At 36.6% G+C, this 26706-nt stretch overlaps 1 protein-coding gene and 1 pseudogene across 1 annotated transcript; both read left to right on the top strand.

The window, feature by feature from the left end:
* Positions 1–1347: 1347 nt before the first annotated feature.
* LOC107684809 (L-threonine 3-dehydrogenase, mitochondrial-like) lies at positions 1348–3721 on the top strand. Its single transcript, XM_016481173.1, has 5 exons — positions 1348–1405; positions 1815–1996; positions 2087–2177; positions 2478–2747; positions 2842–3721. The coding sequence occupies exons 1-5, from the start codon at positions 1348–1350 to the stop codon at positions 2979–2981; spliced, it is 741 nt and encodes a 246-aa protein (XP_016336659.1). The 3' UTR covers positions 2982–3721.
* Positions 3722–7608: 3887 nt separating this feature from the next.
* LOC107684808 (PIN2/TERF1-interacting telomerase inhibitor 1-like) overlaps positions 7609–26706 on the top strand; it is a 28631-nt pseudogene continuing 9533 nt past the window's right edge.

Genomic DNA, 26706 nt, shown 5'->3' with positions numbered 1-26706 from the left:
CGCAGCCGGCTTCTCTTGAAAGCCTCTTGGGCTGCAGATATAAAACCTCCGCTGCGGGCTGATGCAATACTGGAAGAGTCTGAATGAAGCACCAGTGAAAGCTGCTCACGTCGCCCAGAAAAACACGGTTTCTGCCTAATCTCTGAATCTTATTCTAGTCAATAGGTGAGTGAATTCGTTTACTGAAATCGATTGCATTTTGCTTAAAATTGATTACAAATAGAACCTTATCTGAACGCTGGCTTCCCATGGCCTTGTCTGGAAAGATAAAAATGCATGATAGTTTATTTTTCACTTTCACAACCTTATCGCTTTTTACTTCTCAATCAAATTACTTTGTCCTAAAGCATTCCGTTAAATATCTGTGATTTTAGGCCAATGAAGCTCAAGACGTGGTTATCTTGTATAACGTTACCTCTTCCTCATTTTGTCACTTTGCCGAAAATACAAGACTTCCCTTTAGTGTTTCATAAAATACGGTAGTTCGTGTGAAACAAAGTGTCGAAATCCTGATAACGTGACCGTTATTTTAAGGTGTTCGTTCATAGGGTGTAGTTAGTCGTCGTGAGCACGTTTACTCGAGTTCTTCTAGAGCCGCTAATGTTAGTCTGCCAGCAGAAGTCTTGCACACCGCTTCAGTCGTACCGATGGTTTTAACCCTGGGTTAAACGTGTCATTTTAAAACACGGTTGTCACTTCTTCTGAATAGCTTGTAAAACTACTTGGCCGAATTGCAGTGCTAAAGGTGCAAGATTACAGCGAGTTGTTTAGCAACAGACAACCAATCATGAGCTCCCTCTGTGCTTATCTCATTAAATATTCATGAGCTTTGACACGAAGAAGTCTACAAGTATGTAGAAAACGGATAAAAATGTAGACGAGAGGCAGCACAAGGGTTAACTGGGTTATAATAAAAAGTCCATATTGTATTTGCTTTAAGTTATGCTCATATTTCAAGTGACCAGAGCGGGTCTACGTGGCCACTTTTGGCCACAGATGGACAAGCATGTATTAAAACGGGCCGTGTACCGTATTACCCTAAGTTAGAAGGTTAATACGGGGCTTACAAATATGCAGTGTGAAATTTCGAAACACGTCTACCAAAAATTAATTACTAACCCGGGATAGCGTATGAACTGTGAACGTGGAACAAGACAACCCAGCATTGCGTCCCAGGCTTTGCAATCTGAAAAAAAGCCTTTGGAAACTAGTTTAAACTGATCTAAATTCCCAGAAGTCTGACTGACCGTAAAGTTCAAGATCAAACCGGCTTGGATTGTGCGTTAGGTTATTGTGAAGCAAAAAAACAGGGGACACGAACAGAACAGTCCGCACAGACTTGGCACAATGAAGCCTTTGGAAGTCGGATTGAAGGATGTGTTCGGCATCTTGCCACGGTACTCGCGTGCTGATTGGCTGCCGACGAAGGCAGGGCAGTATAAATACGCTCATATTACATTCTTCGTTCCTTTCGTGCCTTTACATTTGCAAGGTAAGAAAGTTCGGCGATGACAGCCTGGAAAGTAATTGTTTTTTCCGGTTTACTGTACGAATTTAACAGAAGGATGAACTTTGAGGCGCCTTACATTAGGTTTAGTTCATTAAAGTTTGTTTAGCTGTCAGTGTAATTTACGAGCGTCGCTGCACTGAGCTAGTATTTCTATCAAATAGAAAATTGTATATAGTGTTTACTGTAATGTTATAAAGCATTTATTTGTCTAGATCTTTCCATAAAATAGCCTTTGATAACATTAGCTTTTGATTCTGATACGGCACTAAATATAAGTTAATAAATTCATTCTAAATCTATTTTTTTTCTGTAGGACTACACAACATCCTAGACATTGCAGCAGAACATGGGCTTCGGCTCTTTGTGCCCAGTACAATTGGTGCCTTCGGACCAACTTCACCTCGAAATCCCACTCCTGACCTTTGTGTGCAGAGACCACGCACTATATATGGCGTCTCTAAAGTCCATGCAGAGCTTATGGGGGAGGTAAGACACCAGTCACCATTTTTTGAGTATTTTCACCTATTTTCTGTGCCGTATGGAATATTAATCTTTACCCATGATCCTTTTCTGCAGTACTACCACCACCGATATGGCCTTGACTTCCGCTGTCTGCGGTACCCTGGCATCATCTCTGCAGACTCACAGCCCGGCGGTGGCACGACAGGTACGGTGCACTCTGCTCCATCTGTGTTTTTTGGCACATGACCTTGCTCACGTACGTAAGTGAAGTTATGCAACTGGCACTTGCTCAGAAAGGGGTGTTGTTCGCTTTGAGTATTTTTAGATAAACCGATAGCCTGCACCAATGCCGACCAGCCATATAAACAACACCTCCAGTCACATGTAAAAACCTGAAAAGTACTTCGACAGCTGTTACTGTCATACTGTTGCATGTGGTAGAAGAGACTGCTGACCAAAAAAACAGCAATGAGTCCTAAAAGTCTGTCTCTATTGGCTTTTCCAGACTACGCCGTGCAGATTTTCCACGATGCTGTCAAGACCAGCAAGTTTGAGTGCAACTTAAAACCAGACACACGGCTGCCCATGATGTACATTGATGACTGTTTGCGGGCCACCCTGGAGGTGATGGAGGCGCCGGCGGAATCGCTCAGTATGCGCACCTACAACATCAATGCCATGAGCTTCACTCCAGAGGAACTTGCAAACGAGGTCCAAAAACAGCTGCCTGATCTTCAGGTCACATATGAGATTGACTCTGTACGACAGGCTATAGGTATGATCCAAAACATCTGCACTTTCCTCAAACATTTTGGTACAAATCAATGGTGCAAATCGTTCAAAAACGTTTGTTTTTTCCATCCGTATAGCTGACAGTTGGCCCATGAACTTTGATGACAGCAACGCACGCAATGACTGGGGCTGGAAGCACGACTATGATCTGCCAGAGTTGGTCCAGACGATGCTCAACTTCATCGGCTCAGACTCCCGCATTGCCCAGGCTAACTGAGGCTGCTCATGAACATTGAAAATCTGTATATTTCATAAAGATTTATAGTGACGCAGAAGAGAGATCCGTGGTCTGTAAATAGTCGTATTCCTTTTCTCTTTTGTGTCATCTGTATATTCCGTTTGACTAGCACAGACTATATGTATAATTGCAAATTATACAAAGAGGTCAAGTCTCTTTTCAAGTCAGGGTTGAAAACCGTCAGAGTTAGGTATTTTGAAAGCTAAATGAAAGGAATGGGTTTAAACCTGACGTGATCCTCTTGTGCTTCACATTTAGTGAAAAAGGATAATTATGTCTCCAGGAAAAATAAACCAAAAAAACATGAATGTCCAAAAATGAACATGGCAGATCCTAAAATGTAGCTTCCCAAATTTTACTATCTTTCTGAATTTTTTTTTTTAAAGATAAATAATTTTACTGTACTTTTTGTAGAAGAACATAATATATGAGGGAAAAGGCTGATGGCCGAGTTCAGACTAATAGGAATGAAAGCTAGGAATTGTTAAAGCAGCTTCAACCCATTCTAAAATAAACAGACAAAGATTCTGGTTTAAACAGGGTGGGACTCAGATGTAGGTCCTCAGGGAAAGTGAGGGTCATCATGAATGACGTTATCGTATCCCTTTTGGTTGCTTTTCCTCTCTTGTGCACTATCTATTTATTCAGACTGCTCGCAAATGAAATGCAAGATGTGGTCTTGCTTCACATGTGTGCTGTATACTTTAATAAGGTCTTTTTTTTTTTAAATGCAATTTTTGTCATATATTGCATTTGCCCGTAAACGTTTTCCCACAGAGAATATATTATCCCGTATGAAAGGGGAGAGTGGGAAGCAAATTTAAATTATTTGTAGTTAAGCTTTGCATCCACATCTTTTGATCACAAAACTTGTGTCAATAAAGCTTTTTTATCTGTAACATTTTGCATTGTCGTTCATTTGAAACATAATTAACTAGTTATTTGAGTGCAATAGACTGAGATTTAAAAAAATACCTTAACATTTTTAAGTAAAGTAGGATGGAGCTGTCATGGTATTTTTTTATTTTTTTATTTATCTTAGCTTGTTAAATATTACCCACTTGACTTCAGTGCCACCAGTCATTAAAACGTTTATTTATAACTTTTGTGGGAAATATGATTATCGATTTGATGGCAGTCTCTCTGGCAGCTATAATGACTGTACAAGAGCTGCACCGTCTTGTCACTTTTGATCATAATGCATTGATTTAAGACTAATCTCCCTAAATTATCGCAGAACCATTTCTGAGTCGTTTTCCTTATCCGCAGCAATGCCTTGGCATGTTTTTATTGGAGTTGTGCCAAATAAACATTTCAGTTGCGTTCGACCAAGTTTCCTTTTATTTAGATTACAAATACACTTTAAACGCAGGTTATATAACACCCGTTTGTACAATATCCAGTAACAAACGATTTATCATTCTTTCATAAAGTAGGGTAATAATATGGGCGGCAGTTATCTGATAAATTGGTTATGTAAGTACTTGGCAAAGGCAGACTAACTGTAGGTTGTGTTACGCCAGAAGATACACTTACCAGGTTTGCTTGAATAATTAGATGTGCCTTCTTAAAGTTTTGTGGTCATTGTCATAAGATTCATTTTGTCTCTAGCTCGAACACTGCAAACACCGAAAAAAGAGATTACAAAGCGTGGGTTTTGTGGCGGGGTTCTTGGCAAAGGAACCTTTTTGCCACTTGTAATACGAGAGTCAGACGAGTTTCAGTTGAGGACAGTTTAATCTGTCAGCAGTTCTTCCAAATGAAATGCTACCTCAGGTAAAGTATGATGATGTGATCTGTGAACACGAATAGCGTTGTTCGTCGGCACTGTTGCTCAATGTGAGAGATGGTGTGATTTAAAGTAGTTTAGTGGTGTGCCACAAAAATGTCCCCGGACAGGTTTACAGTTGAAGTGATTCATTTTCTTAAAAAAAATAAAAAAATAAATCGCGTAGCCTAATAAGAGTATTTAAATGCATTACTTTAAGTGGTCATTTTCCTTCTTCTGTCTGTGTTATACTTGCTCGGGAAGCAAATCACTGTTGTTTGTATTTCCATCATTTCATAACGCTCCAGCATTTCATAACGTGTTTGTAGAATGTAGAGGCTGTCGCACATCACATTGTCTGGAATCCTCACTGGTATGAGGCATGCATTTAAACAAACATTGACCTCTACTTGACCACCAAAGACGACACCAAACTGTGAAGAAATGCAAAGCCCAGTCTATGGAAATATGTGCAGTTGTACATAGCCAGGAAGATATTAACAACTGACACACTTATACCGTTTAGGTGTTACCTTATAGTCAAATAATCTGAATAAAATAAAATCAATTTAATCTATTTATTATTATTATTATTATTATTAAATAATTAACAGAAAAATACAAATATGACAGTTTGAGTGGTTTTGACAACACACACACACACACACACACAATCTAAATATATATGCTAGAAGATTTAACAGGATTTCAAAAAGTTTGATCTTTTTTCTTCAATAAATTTTCTTCACTTCTTACAATAACTTACAACAAGGTTTAATGGCTAAGACTGACTAATTTGTGTTAAAAGCTTACAAAGTTGTGTTAAATTTGTGTACAATTACATATACATGTGTTTTTTTCTGGTTTTATTCAAGTAATATAGAGAAATATGACCAATTATGTGGGATAAAACAAGTGATTAGCTCTTAAAAACCTGAAAACAATTAGTTGGGTTTGTACTGTAAAACCTTCCAACTTCCCAACATCTACCCCTATAAGAGGAGAACGCAATCTATATAAATGTCATGCAAACATTACATAACACATTTGCATGCCCGCTCATATGACAGCATAACCTCCTCCCACTCGTTCTTCTCAGGTGATACTCTTGTCCCAGTTCACGAAACCCCTGTTGAGCTTCCCAGAACCGAGCAATGAAGTTCAAATGAAGTGCCTGCTTTCTTCTGTATGGTGTGTCATGTTGTATAAGCATTCATTGCATGAACACACCTCTCCACCAATACCAGAAGCAGGAGTGTGTCAACATGCTGTGTGAATATTGAATATCAGAGCTGGCAGTCTGTCTGTCTGAGTGAAGGTCGGTATATAAACAAACAAGCACCGTCAGTTCCTTGAAGAGGGAAGTGCCAAAAAATGCTGTGTTGCAGCTGTCTCGTGGTTGCCTGTTGCTATGAAAACACATAGCAATCATCATCAAAAACCAAGGACTTACATACTGCTATGGTCTTTTTGAATGAAAAACTCAAACACATGAATACACTCTAAAAAATGCTGGGTTAAATACAACCCAATTGCTGGGTTTGTCCCTATTTTACCCAGCACTGGGTTGTATTTAACCCAGCATTTTTTAGAGTGTACACTCTTAAAAATAAAGATATTGGCATTTATGGTTCCACAGAGAACCTCTAACATCCATGGAACCTTTCTATTGCACAAAAGGTCCTTTATAGTGTAAACAGGTTCTTGATATTATTAAAATGTTCTTCACACTTAGAAAATGGTTCTCTGTTCACTGGAACTGTTCACTGAAAGCTTCCTTGTTGAACAAAATAAATAAATAAATAAATAAAAATGTGAAATAAAGTGTTGCTAAACTCATATCAAGTTTAAAAGTCTGATTTGAGTGATTTTACAGCAATACACATTAAATAAAACTAAAACTAAAATAAACTAAAGTAAAAATGCTAGAATAAGTAACTTAATTTAATTCTAAATTAAGCTGACAGGCTAAAGGGGCTATAGTTTAGGAACAAATATTGGTATATATTTTCTGTAGATTAAAGAAAAATATTTCACATAAAAAATAAATTAAATGTAATTTCTATATTTTTTAAAATATATATACATATTTTCTTTTATTTTTAAACGTACAATAACTACAATTTGTGTACAAATTTTAAAAAGTGAAATTAGTTTATTTACTTGATTATTTTATCAAACATTTTTGCTAAAAAACAGACGTGTTTAAAATAAGCTACTTTTCATGATAGGTTGTATGTTAGATAATATTTTATTTAACACATCTAATACACTGTAAAAGTTGAAAAAAAAAAAGAATATTGGAGGATTTTTTTTACAGGAAAATACTATTTCTGTCTTTCTACTTCAAATTTTGTGAATTGTAAAATTTACTAGCAGAGTTGTTACTAGAGAGTTGTTTTACATGAAAAAGGTTCTGTGTAGTTATCACAGAAAACAAAAACAAACAAATAAACAAAATGAACAAACATGGGATTTGTGTCTCTAATGCTTTTTTAAAAAAGCCATGGGACACCAAAGTGTATTGTATTAAGTGCCTCTGGTATTATCAGATAAATACCATCAAAACCATCAAAATTCCAGCACATCCCTTTCTTGCCAATTGAGTGATTACTAATGGCAATTCAATCTGTGACATTTTCACCTCAGCGGTTGTGCAGCGTACAGCAGGATCAATGACCAGTGAGATGGGAATTCAATAAGACATCAGCAGCATTACTCACTCAGACTCTTCTCCTTTCACTGTATATCACCACAGACAGCGGATGAACTCTTCAACCTCGAGCTAAAGATCAGCCTTCACCTCCGTAATGACATGCTTCCCATTGCAGCGAAATTATGCGTTATGTCCAAGTTGGGATCATAAAATCTCAGTCTTGTGAGAATGGATTTCAAATTCACACGTAAAGAATTTTGACAGGATATGATAGATTTCCTTATAGATTTAAGTCGGCACTATTATTTTATTATTTTCACCCCCAGACCTTTTCCTCACACCTCACTGTGTTCATGAAAGGAATCTCAGGTAATTATTATTGTAGTTAGTTTGTTTCTGAAACTTAAACACACACCATTAGAGGACAAGCAATTTGGAAGTAATTATAGTCTCATGATGATATTTATGGCTGATTATATTTTTTCTCTGCAAGTTAGACAAATGTAGTGAAAATACAGCTGTGCAAAGCACAAATAAGAGTTCCTTTTTGTCAGACTTAGGTAGGACTCGATTACCTTTAAGTATGTTTATATGTAATTTAATTATTCTATTGAAATATGGTTAAAGTGCTCAGTGTAGTGACAAGCATTTATGGTAAACAAAAATATAAATATGTAATTTCTCCTTCGAATGTTATATAAAGTATTTAAATATATTTGTAATTACACATTTGTAATGACGAAGTTACAATTTATTACATTTGATCAAACAGTATGTGAACTTTACTTTGAATGCATTGAAATAACACACCAAAGTTCAAATGAATCAAATATTTTACGTTTTAGTATGTTAGTCACATCAAAATAGTGTCTTTAAAGCACAGCAAAAGATTATTATAAGTGATAACATAATGATTTAAAGTGTACTTTAATGATTTTAATTGCCATTATTACAAAGAACACAAAAGAAGACATTTTGAAGAATATGGACCCCACTGACTTCCATAGTATTTTTTCCCATACTGTGGAAGTCAATGGATACTGTCAACTGTTTGGTTACCAACAGTCTTCAAAATATCTTCTTTTGTGTTCAACAGAAGAAAGAAACTCATACAGGATTGGGTGAGTAAATTATGACAGAATTTTCATTTTTGGGTGAACTGTTAAAAGACAGTCAAGTGTACTCTAGGCCTTAGGCAGCCTTTTATTTCTTGGCCTTTTATTAATCTGCGGTTTTATTTTTCATAAGGGTATCTTGGCTAACACTGCACGCAAATCTGATTCCATTTTCGAATCTGATCTTTGGCACTGACTGTCTACAGTGTAATTTCGTAAGTGATGAAATCTGATCCATTTGTTCAGACAGTGTCCTCAGTATCTGGGTTGCTGTGGTGATCGCTTCAGCGTCAGCAAAATGCTAAGAGACCTGAGAGAGTAACAGTCATTGTGGAAATGCTCAGTAAAAACACTTTCCACATGATTCGGAATAAACTCATTGTATTTGGAAACTGTACATATGGACCACATTAACACAGGGCAGGTATGGGGAGTTTAATTGAGGTATTTACTTAATCTTAATCTTTGGTATTAATTTTGGCATTTTAATTACTTTAAAAACGATATGTCAATTAAGCAAGGCCTTACAAAATTAAGATGTGCCATGAAAACAAGTTTTTTTTAAGCTTGATAGCCACTACTTTTATAATTAAATTAAGTTACATTAAATTAAAAAAACAAGTCTCTAAAAGCTAAAATGAGATCCTTAAGCGGCCAATAATTAGTTATTTAATTAAATTACACATGATTCTATAATAGTTAACCCACTTACGCCATCTACTGTTACAAAATATATACTACTAGTGCATATAGGCTACTTTACTTTTATTGATGGCGTAAATAGTCTAAATTCGTGTTTGATGTAGTTTGTTGTGGGTTTTAAATAATAGCATATTATATAATAATACTGTAAAGTTTTAGACGACAGTCATGAATGCGTTAATTAATTTATACAATACATTCATTTTAATCAGGCACAAATTGGACGACCTGCCTGTTCCTCCATGTGTTCAAGGACCCCTCCAGATGTCAATGCTTGCCGAACGTGAGTTTACAATTTGAAATGTATTTTAGGCTAGTTTTATATGTTTTTTTATATGTTATATGTTTTTTAAACATCAGTTGGCAATTTTTGTAAGATTGTATTAGGAATTTGTATTTTATTTGAATGAATATGGTATATTAAAGTAATTCTTGCGTTCCTCCACGTTGTTTAGCACGCTAGCCATCGTGGCTCTTTAATATAGAGTGACCATACGTGCCATTTTCCCAGGACGCGTCCTGGCCAGGATTTCTATATTGCCTAAAATATCTAGGTTTTGGCTTTGTTTGCGTGTGCAGACCGATCGGTGTATGAAATCAAAATACCTCGAGAGCATTTGAAAGCAGAAGGAACCGTCTGTATGGTACTTTGATGTCATACACCGATCGGTCTGCACACGCAAACAAAGCCAAAAGCGCAAACAATAACGTTACAATTAGTGTGCCTCCTCTATTTTAAAACCCACGAACCGCCACTGTTCGAATTCAGGGGAGAATTTTGGCCCATTTGACAGCTGCCACATCAACTACGTTGATCACGTGCATGTATTGTTATGACTTTAAAATGGAACATTCTGTCATGTATTATTGAACACCGATATTTTAAATTCTGCCCATATGAATATGTTTGTATATAACTGGATGCCATAGTTGAGGATTTGTTCAAATTGTGTAGTATTTGTGATAGCCTTCTTGAAAGTACCAAACAAATCTGAATGAATGAATAAATACATAGGAACCTTTTTATTGTGATAGTGCCAGTGAAAGTGTTGTGGGTGTTGTCTGGCAAATAAAAACTTTGTTTATTAAGCACTGAAATATTTTAATATATATAAGTTTATAATATATATATATATATCAGTATATAATACTGTATGCTCAAGGGCACCTCAGTCGTGGTATTGAAGGTGGGAGAGAGCGCTGTACATTCACTCCCCCCACCTACAATTCCTGCCGGACCTGAGACTCGAACCCGCAACCTTTGGGTTACAAGTCCGACTCTCTAACCATTAGGTCACAATTTCAGAATGGAATAAGATTAAAATCAGTTGAGATCAGTTTTCCTCTTGTTTCACAAGTGGCGTTTGTTGGATGAAAAATCAGTGAACAGTAATTAAAAAAAAAACGAATTGTCTTGCTTAGAAATGAAAAAGTTATGGTTCTATTTGTATCACATTCATGTGTTTTTCCTGGTTTGTTTGTGTGGCAGGATCTTGGCAAGAGTGAACAGGGGGCTACAGAACACATCAAGGTTAAAGTCAAGAACAACAGCCTGGGTCTGGGCACTACAGTAAACAACGAGGTGAGGAACCATTCCTGTTTTCTTGGTTTTGAGATTCTTTGTTCTGCTTTGTGCTTTTTCAGTCACAAGCCGTCATTCTTGATGGTGTTTTTTTGTGTTATTAGGAAAACTGGATTGCCCACCAGGATGATTTTAATCAGCTCCTTGCTGAGCTTAACAACTGCCATGGACAGAACAACACTGACCGTAAGCTGAATTTCAAACATGAAGTGCAAAGCACCACCACAATACATTTTAATTACAAGTGAGAGCAGCCCAGTTGAACCTTGGGATGTTTATCATTGCAACTTTGAAACATTTGATTTCTGCCTAGTGTTCACTAGGTGGTGCTATTGTGATGTTAAAATGACATGAAACTTGCTGTGATCATTGTCATGTTGAGAAAAATCTGGTTTTCATTTCTCCTGTGCTTTAGGTGTGTGTAGCCTTATGTGTGATAACACATTTTTTTTGTGGTTATAATTTTTATTATTTTAATTTCTTCTGTTTTTGTATACTTTCAGACCCCACTCAGGAGCAGGGTTTTAGTTTGGAGGAGAAGTCAAAGACATCCAAGAAAGGGTCCATTACATGAAATTCACTATGGGTGAGTCACTCAATGTCACAACGTCTTACAAATGAGCTATTATAATGCATGACTTTATTTTGAGAAAACTTTGCTGTAAAACAGTGGTTCTCAACCTTTTTGACTCCAAGGTGCCTTATTGTCCACAACAATATTCATACAATAGACCCCATGAATTTGGATTTAAAAAAAAAAAATGTTTTCACAATTTGTAACTGATAATACTGTTAAATTTAGACTTTCTAATATATTTAGGATTTTCATGGCAGTGGGAATCCTGTTTTTTTAAAGAAATTAAAAAAAAAACTATTTTTGAGTGGGTGAAAAGTTAAAGGTTGTTTCTTTTCTTTTTAAATAACCTACATGACGTGTTAATTTGAAAAACATTCATGAAGCCAAGCCAGTTTTTTTTTGTATTCTTTTTCCATTTCCTTTATAAATTAAGCCCCACCATCCATCACTTCCTGTGTTCAGCAGCTGAACTTTGTATGCTTTGGCTTATGTAGTAAAAGCTCACGGTTCACCGCTGCAGTAGATCAGCATGATCAAATTGTGCGGTCAGCTTAACCAGAAGGCCGTGCCGCCTCTAGTACAGAACGTCACTTCATGAAGTTCCAAGTTTTCTGACTATCATGTTAACCTGAGTGTAATCTGGCAGTTGAACGATCTCCCTGCATGTTTTGTCACGTACTGTTGACCTCTGCTGAAAGGCTCACTTCCTTCCCAGCATGGAAAGAACGGCGGCCTGATGTTTGTTGGTGGTCTTTATGAGTGGGAAATTTATTTGCCCTCAGGTTTTGCATTATTGATGCTTTGACATTTTTAAGGGTGGTATTTTTAGACATTGTCTCATTTTCCATGATGGATGTTTATAGAAAATGTCAGGAATGTTGTGAAAAACTCGTCATCTCTTATCACCTGAGAGGACACCGTAGCATACTGCTCCTAAGCTCGACTTCCTGTTTCCTGTGAGGAGCATGGGCCAGCGCACTTACTTCTCAAAATGGCCTCAATCAGCACCTGATGAGTCCCACAGATAACACAGCATCCAAAACAATGTTAATGTTGTTGTTGTCGTTGTCTCTGTGTTTTTTAATAGCCTTTGTTTAAATATAAGAAGGAAGACCTTACTCTCAGTGGATGTGTCTCATGTCTCATGAGACGGACTGGATATCTCGAACACAACCTCATCACGACCCCCTGTGGTAATTGGGCCACCTCACTAACCTCATGTCCATGACCTCAGCTCAACTCTGATTGGTTATGGCTGCCCTTTGCCTCCATAAGTCACATTTTGTGACTTCCTGGGGTGAAAAAGCATCACTCAAGCTCATTAGTAAAAGACTTCACATTCTAAAACCTTAACCATGTAGAGGTTAACAGTAAAAGGTATTCATACGTTTTGCTATGCGATTCCACTGGTTATGGTTGATTATGGTTTATGACAAATTAATTCTTGGAAGTAGAATGTGTTCTCGTAATTTGATCTATAACAGTGTGTTCAAGGTTTATGTTGCTGTGTGTGAAATTGGAACTAAGATGTCTTTGAAAACGTGACACTGGTTGTTACCACTGCTAACGGATTTGTAGTTTGTTGTCATGGCAGTTGGCTCATTGTGTCATAGCGTCGGGGTTCCGCCCATCTCCCCTGTGGAGGCTTTGATGATTGGATCACCTTTTGCTGATATTGGTTGCTCTGTAACCCATAGAAGGCCTCACCCTTTGTATGTTTCCTGAGTCCGCCTCACCAAAGCCGTTGCCACTGCCAGGTTAAGGCCTTTAATTGATTTAACAGAAAAACTAGTTATATCTAATGCTTAAAAGCGTGCTACGCATTTTAAAGTAAATGTGAAATGTAAATACTTCAGTTAATATGGAGACCATTAAACTCTTTTATATACCAGTCAGTGTACCATCATCATAAAGTGTTTAGATGCTTGAATGTTTGAAATATGTTTTAAAAACCAAATTATGCCAGTACACACTACTGTTTAAAGGTTTAGGTCTCAGTATTTATGTTTTTAAAAGAAGCCTCTTATGCTTACCAAGGCTGCATTTATTAGTGCAAAATACAGTAAAAAACAATGATAATTTAAAATATAATGTTATTTCTTTTTGAGTATAATTTAAAGTGTAATTTATTCCTGTGATTGAAAAGCTGAGTTTTCAACAGTCATTACAGTCTTCCGTGTCACATGAGCATTCAGAAATCATTTTAATATGGTGTTTTGGTGCTTAAGGAGCATTTCTTCGTGTTTTTATTATTCTAATTATTAATGTTGTAAATGGTTGTGCTGCTTAATGTTTTTGTAGAAATGGTGATAAGTTGTTTTAGGATGCTTTAATTAATTGAAAGTTCAAAAGAACAGCCTTTATTTTTGTAATATTTATGCATTTAGTCACTTTTGAACAAATTAATGCATCCTTGCTAAACAAAAGTATTCCTTTTTTTTTTAAATAAAAAAATACTGTCCCCACATTTTTGAATTGTATATTCAGAATATTTTTTTCAGAAAAAAAACTATTTAAATTCTAATTTTACTGTCTTTATTTTTAATGTATTATTGTATTTATTACATATTTTGTTATTATTTTAACATTATTTGTTATATTAAAATTACATATTCCCTTTATCTAAGCAACGGGCTGTTATTTTGTAGAAAATTAAAATAAAAAGTATTGTTTTTGTTTGTTTGTTTTTTAAACACCAAATAATTTCCATATTTTTATTTCATAATTTGGATGATTTTTATTCTAAAAACAGCAATAAAGTGAGTAGTTGTGTCAAAACTTTTGACTACTAACCACCCTAAATGTCGTGTATAGAGGCCTCTTGGTGTTGAATATCCTCTTGCTGATTATCTTTTGTCAGTAAAATCAAGTGGAATGTATAAAGATGGTGCAACTTCATATATTTCTTTCAATCTCATTAAGATGTTTTGGACTGGAGGTAGCCGCGAGGTTGCTTGTTTCAAAGATTGATGACTTTCAGAACAGGAGAAAGGCACCAGCGTCTCCCGCGCCCAGCTCAGACATGAGCAGTGTAAACCAGTAACCCAGATTTAATTGGCTGCCTATTTATCAACTGATCCAGTATTTCAGATGTCAGTTGAACTGCAAGCACTTCATCATCTGAGTGGCTGAGTGGGTCAAGCTGTTACACAGATGAACGGAACAATTTTGGACCCCCTTCATTAATTATTGACCTGATTTCTTTTCAGAAGCACACCAGTGCATATAAAATTTTCATCATTACTATTTCCCACTCAGCCAGTTAAAATAACACCCCCTCATCTTTTTTTGTCACCTTCACTTCTTGTTCCAGAAAATCCTTTTTCCTTGTTCATTTAATTGCAACTGAACAGCTTAGAACTTATCCAGGTGTCTTATGAGGCAGTCAATTAGTATTTCGCTTGTCAGATTAGCAAGTCGATCTGAAAAAGCCTCTGTGATTGCTAATCTGGTTTGGCCAGAGTTCTGTCACATTCGTTGCCATCTCAACGGTGACCTTGCTTCCAGCAGGATTTCATAACCTTGTGTGCACCAGTAGACTATACTGCACTCATCTGTGGTTTTCAGACACTTTAAAGAGTTTGTTTGTGGTGAAAGGAATAGTTTACCACAACAATTGTTTTGCTTTGAAGAATATCCAAGCTATATTTTCAATATAATGACATTAATTGAGGACTAGTGCTGTCAAGCTCCAAAATAATGAAATTCACAGAAAATGTCTTGATTACCAATGATTTTTTAAAGAAGAATTGGTTGATTTAGTTCACAAAACTGACCTGAATGATTATGAATTGGACTGATCTAGTTCTTGCATTCAACTTACTGTTTGAGTGACTCATCACGAATCAGACTCATCCAGATCTTGAGTTCAGCTCAATGATTCTGTGATTCAACAGGAATCAGACTGATCTAGTTCTTGAGTTCACCTCAATGATTCAGTCACAGTGATTAGTAGCTTACTGGATGGAAAGACTTTCAGTCACTTAAAGGAGTCATGACATGGATTTTTTAAAAATTATTTTAATATATTCCTTGATGTTTACTTATAATTTTAATAAAGTGCGACGTGACGCTCACATTCTGCGTAGTCAAGTGTCAGCTGTTAAGCGAGTGAATGCCAGTGGGCAGACTATTCGACGATGTCTTGCTCTAGAGGCAGTGTTTATGCAAATGTTTGTGCCCCAGTGACCTCACTGTGGGCCTCAGATCCAGAACAGGCCGTTTTTGAAGCTTGATTAAATAAATGCTTTGTTTATAATGAGGAGGACGTTTAAAGCTGTGAAACTCGCAGGATGTTTTATTGGTACAAATACCTCTTATATGCCAAAAGATCAAGGCAAATTTGATTTCTCATGACCCCTTTAAATTTCAGTGTGATTTCGCACAAAGCTGTCATTTGACTTTTGAATATCTAGAATATAGAACACTTGAGTCCTATGGACAGGTTTTCATGATGGTATTTTGATAATAAATGGTCCCATTCCTTGCAGTTATATGGAAAAAGCAAAAGCGATCAATCAGTACATGAATCAAAATGTTAAATTTTAGTTGCGTTAATCCTCTGAAGGTTTCCAGTGGCATTTGCAGTTACACCCAAAACTAACCCTTTGTTAGTTGATAGATCACTTTTTCAAAAGTAAAAAGGTCATTTTTGGGCTCCACTTGTTGTCCACTGTGTTCAGTGGAAAGCTTGTTCGGCCTGGCTTTTGTTTAGGCTGCTTACAGGATACCTTGGTTACTTGAAGGCAAGGTCTCCCCTTTGAAAGCCACGCTGAAAAAGACCCTAGAGCAATAAATAAGCGAGTGTTATCAGGAGCTGCTTGGAGGAAGAGGATGCAGCTGTACGAACAGGACTCGCGGCTGAGACGGGCGCCCAGGCACTCCTGGAGCCTTTGAGCTGCTGGAAAACGGGAGGTGTGAGGTGGGGCCGCCCCTGCACCGTTTGTTTTTCCTCAGCCGTTTCATCCCCTGCGACCACGCAACGTGCCCTCTTTTACCTCTAAACCTTTCCTCTCGGCAGGAGTTCAAAACCGTTCAGTGACCTTTATCCATTTAAATCAATAGTTTACACAGTTGAACGCCACTAGAAAAATATCCATTTGTCAACAGGTTGCGACCGGAAACGTTTCCTTTTCATCTCTCCAGACATTTGTGAAATGCATAATAAACACAGTTCTCTTTTTAAATCGACAAGGAACTGACAGTAACCTCTTTTAATTATGTATTTGGTAGCGCACATTAGTTTGACAGGTTTGGCAGAAGCATCTGCAGGTTGAATAGAACCCTGCTGGCCTCATATTGAAGCAGAACTCAAAATGTTTACACAAATGTCCTATTGTGTGGAATAATGTCAAAGATCTATAAAAAGTCTCCTTGTTTTTAACCTTTTCTCACAGGAAAGGACCTGTCCAGTCGCAGCGAAACAGACCTAGCTTGTATTTTTGGGAAGCGATTGAAACGAGAGACAAGAGACCAAGATGAGGTAAGCAGTGCAAGTCCAACCAGTGTTAATTTCGTTGCCGAATAATTTTTGTCAACGACAAGATTCGTTCAGAACGAATCTGCTGCGTGGTTTGGAGGTTAGATGCGTACATATGAACCGGCGGGACATAAACTAAAATACACTTGCTGCATGTTTCATAAAACGTTCAAAAATGTCAATATGTGGGCGTAAGAGAAGAGCAGACATCTAGATAAATCTGACGACGCAAGAGAGAACTCAATTCGGTCCGGTTTTCTGAGCGCAGACACTGAAGCATACACACACAGGAAGCACGTCTCACAGCGCGCGAGTACTCTTTCGCTTCGCATGAACGGAGAATTACACACACCGACTAAATTTACTGTAGATTTAGACTAAAACTAGACTAAAACTAACAACAATTCAGATGACTAAAGCTAAATGGCATTTTAGTCAAAAGACTATGACTAAAACTAAATCAAAATTTGCTGTCAAAATTAACACTGCATCTAACGCAACACTTTTTTTTTTTTCTTAAAAATTTGCTACAATAATATTCCAGGTTCAAGTTAATGTAATAATGTTGATTACCAAAAAATATTTCCATTTGTCCGTCCTTTTTTTTTTTTTTATACAAAGTGAAATACTAGGTTAAGATGCGGTCACATTTAAGGTCCTTAAGTTGCACACTGATTTTCATATGCGTTTTTTCGCTTTTTTTGTGTTCGTCATCCTATCCTATCAAAATGCTTGCTACGGATGCGAAAACGCAGAAAATGATGGGAGAAAGCTTTCTGACCCTGCATAGACACTTTGTTCATAAACCTGAAACGGTTTATGAACGAAGGACTTACGGCTTTGGAACGACATGAGGGTAAGTAATTAATGACCGAATTTTCATTTTGGGGTGAACTAACCCTTGAACCTAATGTTACTTTAAGATCCGAAATGAGCCTTTTCTCAATGTTGAGCTGACATTTGAAGTGCTACATAAATCATGAGCGTAATATTGAGATGTAGCAAAGCTATTGCAGCAGATTGCATGTCACCTTACAGACCAGCCCATCTGTAAGCACCGCTGACCTCTGCTTTCACGTGAGCCGCTCGCAGCAAGTTTCAGGCTGATAATGAGCCGTGTCATAGCGTGCAGTCTGACTCCACACACGAGTCACTGTAGGCAGGGATCCCGCTTAAATCCCCTTAACGGATTTGCACCCTCTCTCCTCTTTCACCGCTAGTCCTGTAAGCCACCTCTGTGGTCAAATCAGGTAGTGTATTTCTGATGATGTGCTAGTGGGCACGATCAAACCGCATTTCCCCATCATCTCCCAAGTACAGGAGGCTGTGATAGAAGTAAAAAACAGAATTACTGATGATCCCTTCAAACCCTGGAAACTTGGTTTGGAGAAGTTGGTTTGAAGGGATTATTGGAGTTTTTGGCTTACACGGCTAGTTTGGATTCAGTTTTTCTGCCAGTCCATGTTGCATCTGTATTTCCTTTGTAAGTCCACCTTGAATTTGGCATTGTAATTTATTTCTACACCTATTATTTTGTGAGCAGACCCATCTTTTGCTTATTTGTTTGTTGAAATGTAAATACTATACTGCAGTTTTGGGGTTTTGTTCTTAGTGAGATTTGTATTTCCATAAGGAAATACCAGTGCATGCGAGGCAGCAGAAGAATAGTTTTAGGTAAGCTTAGGTTTTAAGCTTTGGCTCGTAAATGAAATGCCGCATCAGAGCTGCTTTGCTGTTGTCATGACACTCGGCGCGTGCCTCGTTTTTTGGCTGCTGTGCAAAGACGATGTTGTGTTATATGTTGATTCTCATACAGCATAAAAATGGCTGGTTATTTTGGTATTTTCTTAAATCGAGTGTGTGAATAACTGAAAGAAGACCAGTTTATGTGTCCATTTTCAATGGCAAATATTCTAACAATATCAATAGGGGATTATCAGTCAGCATTTAATGTAAAATGTCTTTAATTTGCAAAATAAAAAAATAGATGGTAAAAAAAATAGTTATTCCTTACAGGATGTTCAAATCAATTCATTCTTCAGTGTATAACTCATAAAACAGGAAATTGCCCACATTATTAATGTTTGTTTGGTTTTTAGTGATCTAGTTGCTAAGTGCCAGTGTATATGGAATTACTCAACGATGAGCTGAGCATTTTTGCAACATGCTTATAGGATGTTTTATAAACTGAACAGGTGAAATGGGGTTTGCTGAACTAATCATATCTGCATTTTTTTTTTAATGTTCATAAGCTTAATCTTATGAACGTTCTATTCATCAAAAAGAATCCTGAAAAAAAAAAACGTTTCCACAAAAATGAACACAACGTTTTCAGCATTGATGATAATGTTAATAAATGATAAAAAAAAATGTTTCTCGAGCACCAAATCAGCATATTAGAATGATTTCTGAAGGATTATGTGACACTGAAAACTGGAGAATTGATGCTGAAAATTCAGCTTTGCAACACGGGAATAAATTATTTTAAAACATATTCAAACAATTATTTTAAATTGTAATGTTTCACAATATTACTGTTTTTACATGCAGCCTTGGTGAGCAAAAGAGACTCTTTCAAAAACATAAAAAAAAAGTTTTGTTCTGTTTTCCAATGTAAATATTATTTTGTTTAGACATTATTATAAGTTATTAAATTAGCTGATTTTACATTTAGGCTATATTAGCTATTTTTACATATTGCTTATTGGCCACCCTCTTTTCTAGACATCCACATTAGCTTTTAAAACCTATATTAATTAACATTGTATATATGTTTCGACAGTCGCATTATGTGAATGTTGACATATCATGACGTTTGTCACATAAAGTTTAATTTTCTTAACATTTTTCTCTTGGCTGACAGTTGTTTGTGATGTAGCAGTTCCAAGTACATTAATGTATGTGGTCTGAAGCCCCCTAAACTGCCTCTTTACTGAGAAAGCAACACAATAGCAGCAGCTCATGCTTTGCCTGAATTTGGAAGTGCATAGTTTTATTTTTTTTTTCTTCAGCTAATCGTTTTGTTGCAGTTTGTTATTGTCTTGTTCTGGAGGGACTTCATTGACCGGATTGAAAACCAATCTGAGCAGGCTCACAATGGTATCCCAGGAGGCCGTGTGGCGAAGGGCTGGTGGCGAGCCTTGTAAACGAGGGGCAGTTAGGCCTGCATAGGAAGCCAATGAGGGGGCGTTGTTTATGTGTGTGCATTGTGTGCTTGTGCGGCGAAATGGCCAGTGGAAGATTTTTACCTTGGTGCATGCTGTAGATGCATCCTGGGTTCACGATGGGGCAACATGAAGAGCTAATGCTTTAAATGCTTTAGTCTGAGCAAGGAGGGCAATTATAAACTTGTTCCACAGAATTTTTGTAACCAGACTTGTGTCATCAGTGTCACTTTCGGGTTTTTAGTGCATTGCTTAGTTAGTGTTCACGCAAAGTGCCGATCTCACTGCTGCTGTGTCTTGGCCGCCCTCACTCCCACCTCTTGCACCAGGGGTTTTCCTCCTTTCCCTCAGAGCTTCCTGCCAGTCCCTTATCTCTTGTCACAGTGTTCTCTGACACACACATGCATGCACATGGGAGGCCGTTCCAAGTCGCCGCTGATCTCATTACCTTGATTTAAGAAGCTGTTATGGAGCGGTGTTTATATTTTGTTGGCGTAGTATTATTATAATTTTTTTTAAAGTTACAAATAGATTTTTGTTCACTGTGGTCCTGATTTGAATTAGGCACTTCTTAAATTGTTTCATAATTCATGATGATGGAAAAGTCACATGTCTGAGGAAGTTCAGCAAAAATGGAAAGTGACTAAATTGCGTCTCCATCTTTCTGTGTCAAAATCCAGTTGCCGCTTTTTACTTGCATAAACACGTGCTGAGTTTGAAATATTGTGATGGACAATAGTGGAACACGGTGGTTGTCAACCCATTTGATTTAAGGCCCTCTATTCTCAAAGACAAGATATTTCTGGTGCATCTGTTGTAATAAAGCTGCTCATTCAATTGTTTTAAGTAGGAATAATATTAAAATATTGAAATAAGATTAGTTAAAATAAATTCCATAAGTTCCAATAACTGAATGTTCTTTATGCTTACTCTATTACCAATGGATTTGAATGACTTTGTAGTTTTATTATTATTATTATTATTTTAACTCACACATAACAATTTCCCAGCAATTTCTACCTAATAAAATGTTTTCGAGCTTGACATATCTAGAATATTTTAGTTATAGGAATTTTCAGTATTTTATTAATTTCTTTGACATATGTCCAGGCTTTAAAGACAGTTTGAATCCTAGTTCATAAATAAAAAATGACAGTTGAGGAAACAAATAAAAATTAGAAATACAGTGCCAGCTTACATCTTCATATTTAGCTGTTTTAGCTTATTTTCAAACTTTTTAATTTTAAATAGTTTTAGCCCATCCTGCAGCAGGAAGTTTGCTGAGGCCCCCTAGTGGGCCCCGGCCCTCTGGTTGAGAACCATTGCTAACCAGCATGTTGGAGAGACAGCATTGACCGCTGTCTGGAGGCCGTGCTGCTATCGGTCTCTGCCTTCTGCTCTGAACGATGTGGGAAAATCTCAAAGGCAGGGAGAGTGATGTTCACGACTAGCGCGTTTGACATTACTGTTTTTTGTTCCTTTCTCACAACTGTCGGCTTTACTCGATCACAATTTTTTTTTTTTTTTAGCTTTCAGTATTTATTCCTTATGTCTCTCTTATTATTTTGTTCCCTCCCCATCTCTTTCTGTCTCGTCGGCTCGTTCTCTTCTCGGGGGCCTTAGTTAAGCTGTAGGCTAGTGTGTACGGAGTCATGAGGAGTGGGTGTGATTTATCTCCCTCGGCCCCTCCGTAGCCCCCTCCACTCCGGCAGGCCCAAAGGAAAGAGCCGAGTTTGCTTGAACGTGGCTCGGTTTGCGAGACCCCAGCATTAGCTGAAATAAACCCTCCTGCTGCTGGTGAAAAATGTCTTGTGATTGGCTAATTAATCAGTCAAAAGGGGAGCGTCGCGGCCTGTGACTTGAGGGACCCGAGCAGGCGACCGCTGAGGGCCCGCTGATAAATGGACTCCCTCCTGCTTCATACATCAGTGAAACTTAGTCATTTTTTACCACTGCTCTTTGCGTCAATGGTGGATCGCTAAGGCCTACACTTATATATTTCGCGTGAAACTCCATCTGTGTGTGTGGAATACATTTCAGACAGTAGTCTTATTTAGTCTGTGCACTTTAAATTGCTCAATAAATATTGTCTATTCAGCATAATCTGCACATCAAAGTTTTAGTTTCAATATTGTTGTGTCCCAGATTTTTCAGTTTGAAGCAGCAAACAATAGAGTTTGAAAATTGCATTGATAAATTTGATATTTGTTTTGATTATAATCTAAATAAGTTTTGTATAATTTTTTATATATTTTTATTTTTATTATGCTTCTTATTGCCTCTGCCATTTATTTTGGCTTAGAGATATCCGTTGCTACCTGTTGCTGGAAATCACTTGCTTAAAAACTAATTTTACAATATACACAACTGTTCAAGTATGAAGTCAGTAAGATAATAATATATATATTTTGTAATAAATGTATAAATATAAAGATAAAAAAAAAACGAAAATAAAAAATCTATCTTATCTAAAGAGACAATAAGGACATTTATGAGGTTTATATAACATACAAATGTTTTCTAGGTTTCCATTTCTAATAAATTCTGGTCTTCTGAACTTTCTGTTCATCAAAGAATCCTGAACTAAAAATGTATCATGGTTTCCACAAAAATATTAAGCAGAAATATTAAGCAAAAATATTTTTTTTAGCAAACAGCAACTTTTTTTAACATTAATAATAATAGTAATAATAATAATAATAATAATGTTTCTTAAGCACCAAATCAGCATATTAGAGTTATTTCTGAAGGATCATGTGACACTGAAGACTGGAGTAATGATGCTGAAAATTCAGTGATTTGCGATCACGGGAATAAATTCGTTTGTAAAATATATTTTCTATTAAATAGAAAACCATTATTATAAAATGTCAATAAATGTTTACTGTTTATATATATATATATATATATATATATATATTACAAATTGTATGAATTGGATTTTCTTTGCTTAAAGTATGCGCTGAGACAGTTCATGTCTGGGGTTGTCTCCATGGTTCCAGTCAGGCGGTCAGGCATCTCCTCTCGCTGTGTTTCCAGGGGTTGGCGTGACCCTCTGTGGCCTCTCCCACTCCCACGCCAGCTCCAACACAAAGCCCTCAGACTGGAGGGTGGTACCTGTAGCTGTTCTGAATCAGCCCACGCCCGTCCTCATGAAGGATCGGCGGCCAGTTGATTCACCCGTTCCCCTGATGCTGCCGCCTCACCAAATGAGGAGAAGAGGCTGCACCATTTGGCAGATGAAGCGGTGAAGGGGCGAGAGGCAGCGATGTCATTGGCCGCATGGGAGTCGGCTGGTGGGCAGAGTTGAATACTGAAATGCTGCTGAGGATGCAAAAGTTGAGCTCCAAATATGCCAGCAGGCTGACGTGGAGCTTCATCCTCATTTAACATGTTATACAAATTTAGAGATAAAACTCCCCATTTAACATTTTCTCATCTCATCTCATCTCTCATCTCTCATCTCCAGGCCTTTTTAAACTTTTACTACCATTTACAATTTTGGGCACATAATGTTTTTTTTTTTTTTGCTCTCATGCTCACCAAGGCTGCAGTTATTTGATTAGAATGTACAGGAAAAAAATCTTATACTATTGTAAAATATAATTGCAGTTACAAAAAATCTATTTCTAATTCTATTTTCATTCTCTATTGTAATATATTTTATATGTAATATATTATAAAGCTGAGTTTTCAGCATCATTACACCAGTCTTCAGTGTCACATGATCCTTCAGAAATCATTCTAATATGCTGATTTGCTGCTCAAGAAACATTTCTTATTATCATGAATATAAAAAAAAATGCTTTATATTTTTATGGAAACCGTCTTTTTTTTTTGCTTTTTGTATACAAAGTTCATATGAATAGCACTTACTTGAAACTAAAGTCTTTTGTGTCTTTGCTGTCACTTTTGATCAATTTAATGCATGCTTGCTAAATAAAAGTATCAATGTATTTCAGAAATGGTAGTGAATGTTGGAGCCACGGCTTAGTGACTAGCATTGTGTTTTGGTGCTTTTGTGGGTGGTGCAAGTTCAAATCTGTCTCGCAACATCTCCAGATTTCATTTTTCTATCCCCTTCATTTCCTGTACTCTCTTCTCCTCTCATTAAAAGGTTACAAAACCTTAATAATAAAAATTAGAAGTTACTTTATGTATAAAAACTTTTTTCACATGACTGGATCAGCCCATGGCATATTATGACTAGAGGATTAGGGCTCATTTAGGAGCAGACAGCAGTGCGCACTGGCACGTTGTAACCATGCGCTCCATTATGTTTAACTTCTCAACTAATGCAGTAACCGACGCCTGTGCGCCAGTGTTCAAAGGCATGTTTGTTTTCGAGCGGGAGAGCCCTAATATGTTCTCAGATAACATCTAATTGCCTCAAACAAAAGCGCGGCCTCCCTTACGCTGTTGACAGGGATACAGAATAATGAAGAAACGGACCGAAATGACTGCTTGCTACATACCCTCCGGCAACTGGCTTCACGCCCATGCCAACCCACTGACACGTACAAATTAGTGTGAAAATAAAAACGGCATTAACTAAAAAGGGTAACTGAAATGGCTAACTTCTGCCGTCATTGTTGGCCCAGGCAGGGCTGCCCTTGCATGATGATTACAGTACGAACAGAGGAAGCTATCCGCCTGACGCTCCTGAGAGCCACCACCGCTGCTGTTTTCGTGGGCCTTGGCTTGCATTTAATCACCGCCAGTTTAATCGAATAAATCACCGCAGGGCAGAGAATAAATGGTGTGTCCTCCATCTTGGGGCTGACACATCAGCTCCTTGGAGGGCACAGAAAGGCAAGCACTTTACAATGTAAAGCAAGCAGAGTTTAGTGATGATGCCCTATGCAGTGCATTGTCGCCATTTGTTACTCATGATAAGTAATGAAGTCTGGGGTTGGTGGAGAGGTCTGCATCACGCCAGCTTACTATTTGCATTAGGTGTAGGTCTTTGTTATTCAAATACCTCTTCATCACTTACACCTTCATTTGACCTGTTTTATTCATTCTTTTTTCATTCAGTTTAATTGTTTTAATACTGATAATGTAATTAATTATTATAAATAATTATTGATTTAATAATAACAATAATAATAATAATAATAATAATACAAATATACACTAAATAAATTATTTTAGGTTGTATGGTGTATGTAAAATTGGTATAAAAATGTTAATAATAATAATATTATTATTATTATAAATTTGTATATAAATATAGTAATATAGTTTATAATTATTTTTATTATACCAATTTAACAAAACATGCAAGCTAAAATAATGTATTTTGTGTGTCGGTTTATTATTATTTTTATTATTATTAATAATAATAATAATAATAATAATAATAATAATGGTTTTATAATAATAATAATAATTTAACAATTTAAATAAAAAAATTGTCATTGTTATTGTTTTGTTTTACCATTTTTACATACACAAGGCATCCTAAAAATATATTTTGGTGCATATTATTATTATTGTTAATAATTATAATAATAATAGTAGTAATAATAATAATAATTAAAGAAAATTTAAATTATTGTTTTGTTATACCATTTTATCCTACACAATGCATACAAAAAATGTATTATTGTGTAGATTATTAATTATAATAACAACAAAAATAATATGCAGCTGTGCTTGTTTGTTTCCATATCTGTATAACTTTTGATCCACTGCTATGAAGCCATTTTTTTCAACGTTCGAATGCATCCTTTTTGTTTGATTGCATGTGTTCTAAGAAGTAGTCTGAAGTTGAGTACATGATTTACATAGTCTTTATTGCTAAGAGCATTATGCTTAACGTACATTTAAAGTACCTGAGAAACATGAATCAAAGGATGGCTTGTAATTTGACTGTTTGCTTTATTCTACTGCGTTACATTGTTCATGTAATGTATTATATCATGATACATGTTAAAATACTCATTAAAGCATGCAAAGCACTGTATTGCGTGGGTGCCACCTGTTTTGCTGTCCGCCCACGTGGACGGTATGAAGGATGGCGCGGCGGGTCCTTTCTCCTCATCAGGGAGGGACAACTGGGTAATCTGGGTCCCGATCCATAAGCCCAGGCCACCACCAAATTTATAATAGTGGCAGGACAATGAGAACACACTCGCACAATCAGCCCTCTTCCCAATATCTTCTCAATATTATCCATCGGCCTGTGAGCGTAATGGGCCGGGATCTATTTAGTTTAGAATATAGTTTAACTTGGAACCCTCAAAGGAGTAAATTATCTTCATATGCTTCCGTCCTCAAAAATTGGGGGATAAGAAGAGAAAAACACAGTGTTGATGTCTTAAAGAATTTTTTTTTCTCCCCGAATGAAGATTGATTGATCATTCAACTCCAGCTTTTACTATGCCCTTATCTATAGTTGTTGCCCCACCAAGATCTAAATCACTTATTTTATTTAGTCAGGAACCATTATTTAAGTTTTTTTTTGTTTTTTAATCCTTTTAAAAATGATGAGTTAGCTAAACATTTTTTTCATAAAGTCGAGTTCAGTTTGCAAGATGCAATCAAAGCAAGAGAGACCAATACAAACTCTAACACAGTGTCTTTGTCTTAAATATTTAATATTACATTTGTATTTACTTAAAAAAAAATATATATTTAATATTTAATATATTTTTTT

This window comes from Sinocyclocheilus anshuiensis, unplaced genomic scaffold, assembly GCF_001515605.1.
Source record: "Sinocyclocheilus anshuiensis isolate Anshui unplaced genomic scaffold, SAMN03320099.WGS_v1.1 scaffold405, whole genome shotgun sequence".
In the NCBI taxonomy this organism is placed as follows: Eukaryota; Metazoa; Chordata; class Actinopteri; order Cypriniformes; family Cyprinidae; genus Sinocyclocheilus; species Sinocyclocheilus anshuiensis.
This window is presented reverse-complemented; position numbering and strand designations above follow the sequence as displayed.